This window comes from Daktulosphaira vitifoliae, unplaced genomic scaffold, assembly GCF_025091365.1.
Source record: "Daktulosphaira vitifoliae isolate Bord-2020 unplaced genomic scaffold, ASM2509136v1 Scaffold_2, whole genome shotgun sequence".
Taxonomy (NCBI): domain Eukaryota; kingdom Metazoa; phylum Arthropoda; class Insecta; order Hemiptera; family Phylloxeridae; genus Daktulosphaira; species Daktulosphaira vitifoliae.
The window spans coordinates 22,482,757-22,495,599 of NW_026099573.1; the positions used below are offsets into that span (position 1 = coordinate 22,482,757).

A 12,843-nucleotide genomic window follows, 5' to 3' on the forward strand; every position below is an offset into this window, starting at 1 on the left:
ATTTTTTTAACACTAGCCATTCATTGATGTGTTTATAAATAATAAATATTTCTTATGTTCATCCCTTATGACTTATAAGGGAAGTCAACTTTATTGTTAAAAAAAAAAAAAACATAATTACAACTAGCTGATAAAAAAGAAAATGATGAAACTGGGCTATACCAACATTTGGACCAGTATTTCAGAGATTATTTATAGTCCGGGATTAATTGTCAAATATTCAATGAGAGACGTATCATTTTAATAACTTCTAATGAACACAGAGGCTTAAGATTCGATGGCATTAGTAATACTTATACCATTCAAGTCTTGTTTTAAAGTTAAAATAACAACACTTTAAGATTATTATGTGGTCCTTGTAGTTATTTTGGTTATTCAGCAATCGGTTTCATTTTAAATGTTCAGAATATATTAACATAAAATATTTAACTGCAGTTTTTGATAAAAGCAAAATGACGGTGATTCAATTTCCAAATATTTTTATGGTATTACATAAAAAAGTGATATACAAAAAACATTATGATTGAATGTCTAAAAAAAGTTCAATAGGCTGCCAGAAGTAAAAACATAATGAAGATAATACATTTTGACATTGATAAATGATTTTTTACTTAAATATTTTATTTTTGAAGGTAGTTTGTGATAACTGTACTCCATTAAAAACAATAATTGTAAAAAAAAATAGTATGAGTCAAATATCGTTATGAATATTAAAAAGTAAAGTACAGTTGAGTTCTAGTAAGTAGTTTAGATGACTTTTTTTAAATTAGTATTGATTGTGAAAACCGGACACAAAAAAAACGAAATTGTAAAATTAATAGCATTTTAGCTACGTTCATCGAAGCTATAAAAATTGATTTTTTTTATTTATGGTAATTTAATTTGTTATTTTTATAATACTTATAAAGTGTATATATTTTTCTTAACACAAATATTTTTTTCACGCAGAATATTTACATAAAAATTGTGAAAATCGTTTGATTCGTGGTAAGTATTTAGAATTCCATTTCGAGAATTGAAATATTTTCCTCCTTAAAACTGCGTCAGTAAATTACTCTCTGTAATTTTTTTCGTTTAACACCCTTATAAGATTGTGTGATTTTTTTTATTATTATTTTGATGTGAGTTAACCAGAAGAAAACTTACCTGCTTTAACTTGTACTGTGCGTGAGACAATCGTACCAGCTCGGCTGTGAGCAATACATCGGTATGCTGCCGAGTGTACTTCTGGTGAATATTGATGCTCAGAAAATGGCGAGAAAACTAACGTGCCGTTGTGATTCACGTGGAGAACATCTCGCACATCAGTTACTGTCATTCCATCTCTAACCGTCTGCCATCTGACCAGAGGCTGAGGAGTTCCTTCGGCTACACATTCTACTCTAGCTCCGGTAGCGTTTGAGAAGAAAACAGAAACGGGAGGCTCAACTGTGAAACGAGGTCCATGTTCTTCACTTCCATTCACTGAAAATAATATCCAAATTCAGTACATAGTTCAATGAACAAATGTGGAAAGTGAAGAATACGCTTATACATATTTATTGCAAAAAGATCTATATTGATCGCCTTGTTGTAAAATCAAGTTTTTTGGAATTTCAAAAGTTTTATTTAATAAAGATAGTTTTAAATACTGTTTGATAATTATAAATTTTACATTAGTTTTAGGTTCATGTTGGTAAAAAAGTATAAAATGTTCGTTAATTTATGCTAAAATTGTGCCTTAAAATTGTGCTAAAATGTTCTAATTTGCTTGTGCTGTTGTCATAACAATTTCACATGCAAATATAGAGATTTGAATATGTAATATAGGTCAAGTTATACGTAAATGGAAACTTATATAAAACACTTTAATTGCGCGATTTTCTTAGTGCAGTACCGTACATGTGTTTTTTTTTAATTTGCTTTTCAGAAGAACGAATCCTAAATACACACAACGTAAGTTCCTTATTTCCGTTTTTACAGACAGTTTGCTGAAAATATTTTTTTGTTATATATAAAATTACGTGTAAATAAACACCAACATGATTTACGTTAGTTAATTACAATTGGCCGAATACTAGAGACAATACTAAACCCTTTAAGTGTTCGTTCAGCGCAATATAAACGATGGAGATCGCCATCTTTTAATTGCCTTTAACCCAATAAGTGTTGTCGGCCGAGCAATTATTTGAACAAACCGCCGTTTCAGTTTACACTAAACGTACACTACATAGGTATAATTAAGTGACATGCTTTTACTCGAAATTCCATATTTCCTATTTAAACTTTTAAGGCGACAAAGATTAAGATTATTCACACTCTCTGGTCGTCACTTAACTGAAAAAATGACAAAGCTTAATTCTTACATCAAATAAACTTAATTTTTAATAAATGTTGTATTAAAAGACTTGCACTTAGTCAGTTTTACAAACAAAATATAAACACTATAAACATAAATTACTATATAGACGAGAGTCAAGCATGTCTTAATATTTGCTTTTATTTCAGCAAAATCGATTTAAAATAATAAAAGCATGACCAAGTTGGAAGTTCTTAATGTCGAATACAAAAACAATGGTTTGTCTTTTTCTCTTACCTAAGCGCTTTTGTGATATAAAACTTTTGCTTCGTCAATCGATTCTCTACAATATCTGCATTTCATAATATTATAGCTTTACTTTAAAAAGCAATTTATATTATTGTTTTGAATTAAACTCCCTACAAAATATGAAACACGGACAAGTGCGTGGATATTAACGAGCTTCGCAATAATAAATAAATAAATCGAAGTACACAGTTAAACATTTGAATCTGAATTATTGATGTACTAAGTGATTTAAAATTACAGTAATAATTTTTTTTTTGAGAATATTTTCGAGAATATTCTTAGAATACGAAAATATTCTTTTATTTTTGCCTTTATATGTATACAGTGTGATTTATTAACTATAATAACCTAGTTAATTTTCAAGTTTTTTTTACTGTTAGTTTAAATATTTCTAAATAAATTATTTAGTTCTATTTTTTTTTTTAAGAATATATTCTCTCATAATAATGTACAAAAGAATATTCTTAAGAATGTATCCCGTCCTAGAAAATTCTCTTGAGAATTTTATTTCATCGCATCACTAGATGTACTAGTAAAACAAATAGTTTCATATATTTCAAGTAGGATCTATAGTAACTCAAAAAAATGAAATATAAAATTTAATTAATGATTAAAATGATTTATTATATATAGTTATTTGTTGGTCTTGTATGGGCATGAGAATAATTGATTTACTATATATTTATTTAATAAAATAATATAATATAATTATATCTCGGAAAATGAGTACGAGAGTTTTATTTGAAGATGTAAAATATAGAAAAGCAAAGTAATGTTTGAAAATGTATTAATATAATAATAATTTGAAATATTAATTATCGTGATTAATTAACACACATAAATTATCAATAACGCCACTCGTACCAATAGTTATCTAAGCTTGTGCTGACTGTGAGTCGTTTCAATAAATACCTCGAGTAGTATAGGAACGACAAATGGGTTTTCTATCTTCGCAAGAGAGTATTTTATTAGTATCGACTACACAGGTAACCCATTCAAAGATTGGACTAGGTTGGCTAACTTCACACAAACGTTATTGATTCTCTTTATTTATTTAAACAATATTTTATTCTAGAGATCACTTAATTTTTTTGGTTCCCTACTTTATTTATGTACTCATCACACTTAACTTTAAACCTTATAAATCTTCTGTGAAGTATGAATTTACCTTAATGATATCAGGAGTAAGGTTGAAAAAATTAATATACTTCAATTTACTATGTATAATCGTATTTTGCCGAGCCACTTCTTGCACTCGTTGAAAGTTCATAAGGTGAAAGTATAGTGAATCGAATTGACAGTTTTTATGCCCTTTTATATTAAATTAAATTCATCTATATGTGCAAGAAGTGTCACGACCTTTTACTATTATCTGTCTCTTACTAAATTGTGTTATTTATTACATATTGTTTTACTTAAAATAGATGATTTGTCAAACTAAAGAACTAAGTCTAAAGAAATTCTTATAGTTAATACATTAGATTTGTATCAATGCATTTTTAGACATATTTTTTCGGAATAATTTAAAGGTTTGACATGAATAATATATATTTGATTTGATGACTGATAGACAATAATTTATAGACTATTGAATAATGAGTGGTGTATGTATTATAACAGATCTTTCAATTCATATTCTTTAAAAATACAGTTTTATTTTGGTCACTTATTCAAAATTAAGATTGGCATTATTTGTTAATTGTATGATTATTCAAAATTAATCAGACTCGACCTGATTGTATCGTAGAAATGTAATTACATTATTTATTATGATTTTTTATTGTTCTGGTAGTTTTCATGCCTCGTGGTGCTTATTAAATTTTGATAATTTCATTGAACTAACGCTTTTTACCACAGAACCGTCAAAAGGGAACTACAAATAATTCTGTTTAGTAAAATGGTTAAATCAAACTATGTTTACCTTGTATCCATTGTTTTCTTGTATAAGTATATGAATATTAATATAATTTGTATTTTAACAAACGTCTATTAAGCAGATATTTGCTATCAAAGTTCGTGTTTCCGGGAATTTATAATCTAAAGAAATAACAGCTTTGTGATTCCAAGATGCATTTATCTAACTGATATTTATAGATTGAAATAATAACCAGAATTTTTTTATATTTTACGTTCTTGTGACACCCTCGCTTTTTGTTGAAATTCAATTTTATTTAAAAAAAAGTATGCATTTAAATAAATATTTTACTTTATAATTATATTTTCTTCGATAAATTAATTAACTACTAAATAAAATAATTTACCCAGAAATCTTACTACAATACTTTGATAAATTAAATATTGAAATTAAAAACGTTTCTTTTTATACTACATCATTTAATTATTTTAACAAGACAAGTATTCTTTAAAGTCGACAAAAAATTTACATGCGAAATTCGTAGCTTCATTAAAATAGTATTGACTCGTAAAACACAGAAGAGTAGAAATAAAATATCAGATACATTAGTGAGGTTTTTATTTCAGTAAGTTAACACAGAGATTTTTCTTAAAAATAAAATTTATCCAATGCTTTTTTTCATAAGTCAGACTATCTATTACTTTATCAAAATTATGAATTTAAAAGAATTTAAATTTGTTAATTTAAAAATAATATGTTTTACGTATAATGTTGATTTTAACTTCTGACTAAAACTAATTAGAAAAAGAACATCCATGTTTCAAATTTCTAATAATTGGATTATATATAAAAACATTTTGTAGATTAATAATCACCAAAATAGTTATTTTTTACACATTTCATCTGAGACCAATATATTTTTCTCGTATTTTGTATCATCCAAAAAAGTGTATTATTGTTGTTTATTTTTTCAATAAAATACCTGGGTTAGTTTTTAAAAAATGAAATCCAGCACCTCTAATTTCATCATTAAATTAAGCCATTTTTTTGAAAAATATTATAACTAAAATTATATTTTATTTACAACTCTACAGAAATTGAGAAAAACAATAATTGGTGCTAAAGTAAATAAAATTTAGTAATTCAATGATTATTTTACATTATTAGGATATTCTAATATTCTATAATATAATATAATTCTATAATATTCTAGAAATTTAGTTATTTACTTTTTAGCTTCCATGTGAAGTAAAAAAGATATTATTTTACTATGATGTATTTTTTTTGTACCAATTACTACAAATACTCATGTCAATTATTATTGGACCGATTTTGCTTAAAAATATATCTAAAAATCACAAACTGCATCTAGTTGAAGATACTAAACAAACTCAATTTTAGATATCACAAAAATTTTGTTTTTATACATTTTGAATTAAAATTCATATACCTTTTTTGGAAAATAAATAAATCAATACAAACATTTTTTGGAAGTACCTTAGATATTTTTATTTTATTGTATGTATTAAGAGGGGGTTTTCCCTAAATAAAATATTTTTTAGCTTCGATGCGATTTTTCTTTGCACATTCATATTTTAAATAATGATTTTTTTTTAATGTATAGACTAATATTTAATTAATTTTTCTAAACCATAGTAAATATCAATTTATTGTAAAAAAAAAATATTTCTAAGAGTAGATTAAAAAAAAAAAAAAATTATTTAATGTTAATGTTTAATGAGTTATTTAACGGCCTGTGTAAATAATTAAATGCAATTATTTTACTTTAAAATGTTAATCACTTCTAAAGTACTGAAGTTATTAAAATGTGGTAATTTTCTTATTTTTTAGCTGGTTAAACATATAAAAAAACTTGAGTTGATAAAATTTAAATGGATAGTAGGGGTAAAGGACAAGCTTTTTAAATAATAGAGCATTCATTTCTTAAAAGAAAACAATTTTCCTATTTTATTTATTTACAAAATTTATTTGTAAAACATCAAAATTACTTTGAATAATGTAAATTTTTTCTTTCTATGGGTTGTATAGTATTGTGTTTCCCATTATATTTCTTGCTTTAGTGTTCTGTAATTTTATTTTTTGAATTTTGCAATGCATAATTTTGACAAGGAAAGTCTCGTCACACGCAAAGCTTAACATAATATTGATGTTTTTTGTTTGGATGCAAGCAATATACCTTGCGCGATGTATGAAGTGTGCCAATACAGACTTAAAAGAACTTATTTCCTGTTGGCAACATCTTTCAAAGAAAAATAAATCAAGAAGGCTAATACTGTAGAATAAAAAGGAGAATACCTTAGAAATCCACCAATGTTGGTCAATAGCTATTATCATTGTAAACTTATTTACACTAAAGAAAATTAAAAATACATTATTGTAAGATTTCCAAATACACTTCTGTTTAGTAAAGTAAACAATTTGTTCTTTTATTAAAAAAAAAAGTATTGACCAATTTCCCTCAAGTTTAACATTGTTTTTTATATTGGCTCAAATTGCTTATTTAAATATATAACTGTTGTGAATATTTCTTCAAAACTGATTATATTAAAAAGAAATTATTAAAATTGGAAGTTGACTATATTTTTTTAAGACATGATCTATAATAATTTTACACAATCTAATGAATCGCAAACATCTTAATGACCATTATTGTACTTTCTCGGTTATCTTCTTTTCAGATTTTCTAGATGTAATATGTTAAATATTTAACATATCAAAGGTTGTATGTAAATAATATATTATTACATATTATTCACATACCAAAGAACTGAAGATTTCTATAGATACATTGTCTAAAAATACTTCATTGTTTAAAACAAATAATGCATAAGATGTTCGGTGACCTGATTTTAAGGTATAAGATTTAAGATATTTCCCAACAAAATTTTATTAAAAAGGCGCTAACCTTGTGTTTCTCTGTTTATGATAAAACTAAAATATACTTTTACTGAATACTATAATATTTTTTTACCGGAATGAAACTGATGATCAAGCAAATAATATTACATTACTAAGTTTCCTAAATTCTATCAGCCTTTTTATAGATATATTTTGCTAGAAGCAAGAGTAAATGATATGAAGCATTTTTCTTTATCGAATCTATTATCTTTGAGTTTTCAATTTTCCAAAAGTAAAAATAAAATAATTGTCTTTCAATTTATAATACAAAGTATATACTACAATTTCATCATTTAGAATGTTATTCTATAATTCAATTTGTTTCTAACAGATGACATCTAACGAACATAAAATAAAAATGTTTATTCATTTCTTAACCAATGACAAAATTGATTTGAGTATAAATTTTATATTAATATTAGTAAAAACACTAAGGAAAATACCTTGACCTTGTAATATAAATAACTTTTTGTATACTGAATTATATACTAAATTTTTGTTTATGATTATGAAGACGCTAATAGTATTAACATAGTTGATCAGTAGAAATCAAAGAATATAATGAGATAGAACAATGTGCTAGTAGTAAATATTTTATGAAAATCATTTTCTATAAAAAAAACTAATTTTTTCCGGCTTTGAATATTAACTATTCATGTAAAAACAGTGAAAATTTAAGTATATTATTCAAAAATAACCAATTAATAACAGGTATTTTCTCTACTAAATAATTACTTGAAAGATTTCTTACAATAATATCTAAAATTGTTTTTAATATTTAATTATAAACTAATAATATTTTCGATTAAATATAACTAACACGATTTCATGGAAATTATTTATTTATCAATTGTAGTATCAGTATTTTTAATGATTTTTAGGTTTTCAACATTCGACTTATTTATAAACACTTTTTTAACAAGTTATCAAAATGAAAATTTTTACAATTCATTAAAGAAAAATTTTTTTGTTTATTGTCACAAGACCATGTTTGTGTTATATCTATGTATAGGAACTTTTAATTCACATTAAAATAAGTGGTCCATGCAAATACCACAATTCCTCATAAATTATTTTGGCAATTTGAAGACAAATGTTTTTATATTACATTTTATAGATCATGTGAAGTCATGGAGACTGAAAAAGTTACTTCAGTTCATGTGTATGATCATAAAAATACATTTAACTTTAATTTAATTTAATATAATCATATTTTATATAAATTAAAACCAAGTTGTTTTTTAAATAAAAATGTTAGTAAAGATATTATTACAATTATCAAATTTGATTCTCCAGAATAATTGTTAAACTTTCTCTAATAAAAACTAGTAAGATATAATATAATTTTATTAATAAAGGGATGCTTTCAATGATAAAATATGAATAGCTTATAAAATAACTAAAAGTTGTTGATTATTTATTAATTTATTTGGGTTTATTGTTGTTTCAAAAAGCAAAATAAAATATATCTTTATGTTCATATAATTAATAAAAATCAACCTCCAATATTAACCTTAAATATATGTTATTGAATTTTTTTAAAACAAAATTTTGTATGCACCAGCATTTTTATGACCACGTAGACTTGTTTAATACTCATAAGTCAAGTGCTAAACATTTTTGTTTTATAAAAAATCATCATGACAGACAATTTTATGATGGTTTTGTTTTGTTTGTTACTGAAGTTGTTTTATAGGCGTTTTGGGAGAAATAGAGTAGTAAATCCATTTGTGAAAAAAGTTTTTACAGATCATCCCCTTAGTCCAAAAGGACGATTAAGATATAGCAATAATAATAATAATGAACATAGCTGACGAATGGCAATAAAATCGAACATAACAAGAAGAGTTCGACAAAGTACATATAGAGTTATAACAAATAAATTTGTACCATATGTTATTACTGAAAGAAATAGTGATTTAGTGTAAGCAGCAGTTGATTAGAAATTTAAATAAAATTATATTCAGTACGATTTTTTAAGTACTTTCTTTAAGTAAACTTCCATTTTTTGTTAAATAATGACTTTTTTATAAAAATGTATAAATTAAAATTTAATTTATTTTTATAAACTATTGTGAATATCAAGTTTATTAAAATAAAAAAATTATATACATTTTTATGAAAAAATCATTATTTATAAAAAAAAAGAAAGGTATCGATATTTAAAAATCGTACAGTATATTTAGTTTTAATGAGGAATTTTAATAAGCTCACTATTATACATATATATATATTACATTATATCATTTGAAAAATGCTTAGTTGAAAATGTATTTATTTATTAGGTTGAGACGTAAAAAAAGTTGATAAATTTACAATGATTTAATTGTGAATTTATTTTTTCGTTAGTTATAATTATAAAATGTAATTACAAAACCTAAAATTTTTTTGTGAAACATTGTTAAATATTTTTATAATGTATAGTTTTTTAATTTAGATTTCATTGTTATTACATTACCCGAGGATTCAAGTTTTTGACTTATGACATGAAGATTAATATAATAAAATATTAATGTACCGGCAATAATATTTTATGTTTTCTTCGCTATCGACAAGAAACTGCTTAGTGTTTGTATTGATTTCAAAACAAGTAATAAGTTCTAAATAACCATATGGTGAAGTACAGCTTATGATAGAGTTTTACAATAAATGGAAACAGTGACTGCGGTTTCAAAGTTTTTGTCTTAATTGAATTCGTTTATCGGTAGCTATTGCGCAATTTCAATTCTTTTGGTGTAAGTATCAAACTTTTAAATGCGTTTCCGACTATATAATTAATTTAGCGATGAGCCAACTAAAAATACTACACCGGTAAAGTTAATTGAATTACCAAGTATCTTCTTTCATTCTAAAATCCCTGTTTGTATATATGTATCCCAAATTTAAGATTTTTAAAACAAAATAAACATGTTTGTCTTATATTAAAGACTAAGAAGGGTTACTGTAAAATTTAACTATTTTTATGATTACAATCGAAATTTTTACTAAAAAATTAGCAAAATAAAACAATGGCTTTTTTGGTACACCGGAAATATCGATGTACCATTTATTTCAATTATTTATTTTTTAAAAGAGTATACCATTTTTAACTAATATATCTAATTACCGATTATTATTTTTGGAAAGAATTGCAAATTTATCATGATTATTATACAAACATGTCTTTTAATTATTCCACTAAGAAAATTAACAGGCATTGATTAAATATAATAACATGTTGATGACATTTTTTATTTTTTACATTTTAGGATATTAGATGAAATGAAAAATATTTCATGTTATAACAACTTCATTAAAATGGTGTTAAGACTAAGGTTTCAAATGGAATTCTAAGATAAAGAATAAATTATTGTTAAGTTGACACTGACACAAATAAAATGATTCAAGTACTTTTTTAATACTTTAATCATTGAAGTGTTATATAATTACTTAAATATTTTTTATTTAAAAATGAATCTTTACTTTTAAGTCAATGTAATAAATATTACTCTCTTGTTTATAATTTTACTTGAAAAACTCATTAATCTTTTACTGTCATTTTAGTTGCTATTAACCTTTAGAAAAAGTTAAACACAATTATCTTATAAGCTAAAATTGAACTTAAGTTTAAACTTTCAATCAGAGCTAACTACGTAAAAATAAGGTTTTTGTAGCTTAAGAGTGTATTTTAAACTGTGTGTATTATTTTAATTATTTTTAGCTTCAATGCGAAGCTGAGAAGGTATTAATTTTACTATGATGTGTTTTTTTTTTTTGTGTGTATTTTACCACTTTTTTCAACTCTCACCAAACGAATTTCTTTCAACGATACGTCAACAGATTACAAATCGTATTTAATCGAAGACATTACTCTCAAAAATTGAAAAAATTTCCCTAGTTCCCCGTATATATATATATATATATATATTCATATATTACACTTAAAAATCATAAAACTTGTAATCAGAATATAAAAAAGGAAATAGGAGATCATGTAGCTTTTGGAATAATCCACCAATTTTTTAAAATTAAACTCTATCTACAGATTTGCATCGAAGGGATTTATATGATTGTGAATTTAATCACTACCAGATATCATCTATACTGGACCCAACTATGCCACGTGCTCTTTGCACCGCGACTCCACTCTGCTGGGTTTTTTATATCTTATTATTTATTAACATATAATTATGGGTTAAGTACAGTGCCATAACTAAACAAGCTCGAATTTGTGAATAGTGCTTCCACCCCTCCACCAAAGCATAATTTTAAAAATAGTAGGTCTTTTAATGCATGTAGATCCGGACTCATGTGCCATGCTCACTTGGTTTTTGAGGCACTGTTAAAATACCTATCATGATCATATTCATCCATTCTTAACTGGGTCATTTGTGAAATTTATTGTAATGCATGTATACATTTATAGTTTTTTTTATGGAAATACAATTTTAATAAACTATCGTTTTGGTTTTTTTAGTACAGTATTCGCTGATAAAAGCCCAACACATTTTTATTACATTTCTCATGTTAGAATGTTGAGATAGATCCGATAACAGTAAATTACAACTGGTGTTGTAATAGTATTAGCGAATTAGAGATAGTTATTTATTTATAAATGTATATAAATTAAGCTTTAAATTGCCAAATGGGAAACTACCAGTTTATTTTTCGACATACGTTCTGAACGATTTACACTCTCGATTTACGACATTTGAAAGTCAACTCTTAAACGCATTTTTCTACATTTAAATTTACATTGTAGACTCAAAACCATATACATTATTAAATAAGCCGTTAGTAAACCATAACATTTTTTTAATTTCCTTTTTAAGTCATATTATACAATACATAATATATAAATCACTTACACATATTATATTATAAGCGATTTATACCAGTTTTATCTATTATAAACTAATTTTTAATTTAATTAAAATTGAAATAAGCTTTAGCAATTTCTTATAATGTAGAGTACATATTATGACGATGATTCTATAGGTCTCTCTTAATACAATAAAAAGTTTAGATGTGATTGTTATTGTTATTTATGGACTAGTTTAAATAATTCAGTGACTATTATCAATTTAACGTATCACAATACTATTCATGCAGACACAGCAAAATTTACGAATTGACCTTTTTTTAATATCCTCTGGATGAAAAGAAAAACACGATGGAATCGTCATTGATTTACAATGTGGACTTTTACGTATACTTAAAGCAAAATGGTTTCTTCATTTAAGTTATAGTAGTTTAAAAAAAATATTTTAAACATTCTTGCATTATGACTACCAACATTTATAATGCTTCTTATTATTTAAAATAAATCAACAAAATTTCGAAAAATAATAATAAAGAAATGTATTTTTCATTGCAGAAACATAAAATGTATTTTACCAAGTAACACAACTGTATAGTATGGTTGTCATAAATAAAAATAATACAAGAGTAGACACTTTGCTCGATCAGTAAAACCGACAGACGATTTATCGTCTTCCAACTT

At 24.6% G+C, this 12,843-nt stretch overlaps 1 protein-coding gene and 1 long non-coding RNA gene across 4 annotated transcripts in view; one reads left to right on the plus strand and one right to left on the minus strand.

Annotated features, from left to right (window-relative positions):
- LOC126899545 (cell adhesion molecule Dscam2-like) overlaps positions 1–12,843 on the minus strand; it is a 119,744-nt gene that overhangs the window by 79,940 nt on the left and 26,961 nt on the right. For all 3 annotated transcript variants that reach the window (XM_050674552.1, XM_050674554.1, XM_050674553.1), the window contains exon 3: positions 1,147–1,464. In XM_050674552.1, coding sequence (XP_050530509.1) covers positions 1,147–1,464 — 318 coding nt within the window. The remainder of the gene's footprint in view (positions 1–1,146; positions 1,465–12,843) is intronic.
- On the plus strand, positions 9,647–10,741 carry LOC126899598 (uncharacterized). The gene is made up of 3 exons (XR_007702628.1): positions 9,647–9,725; positions 9,799–10,096; positions 10,610–10,741. It is a non-coding gene; the product is annotated as an uncharacterized LOC126899598 (long non-coding RNA).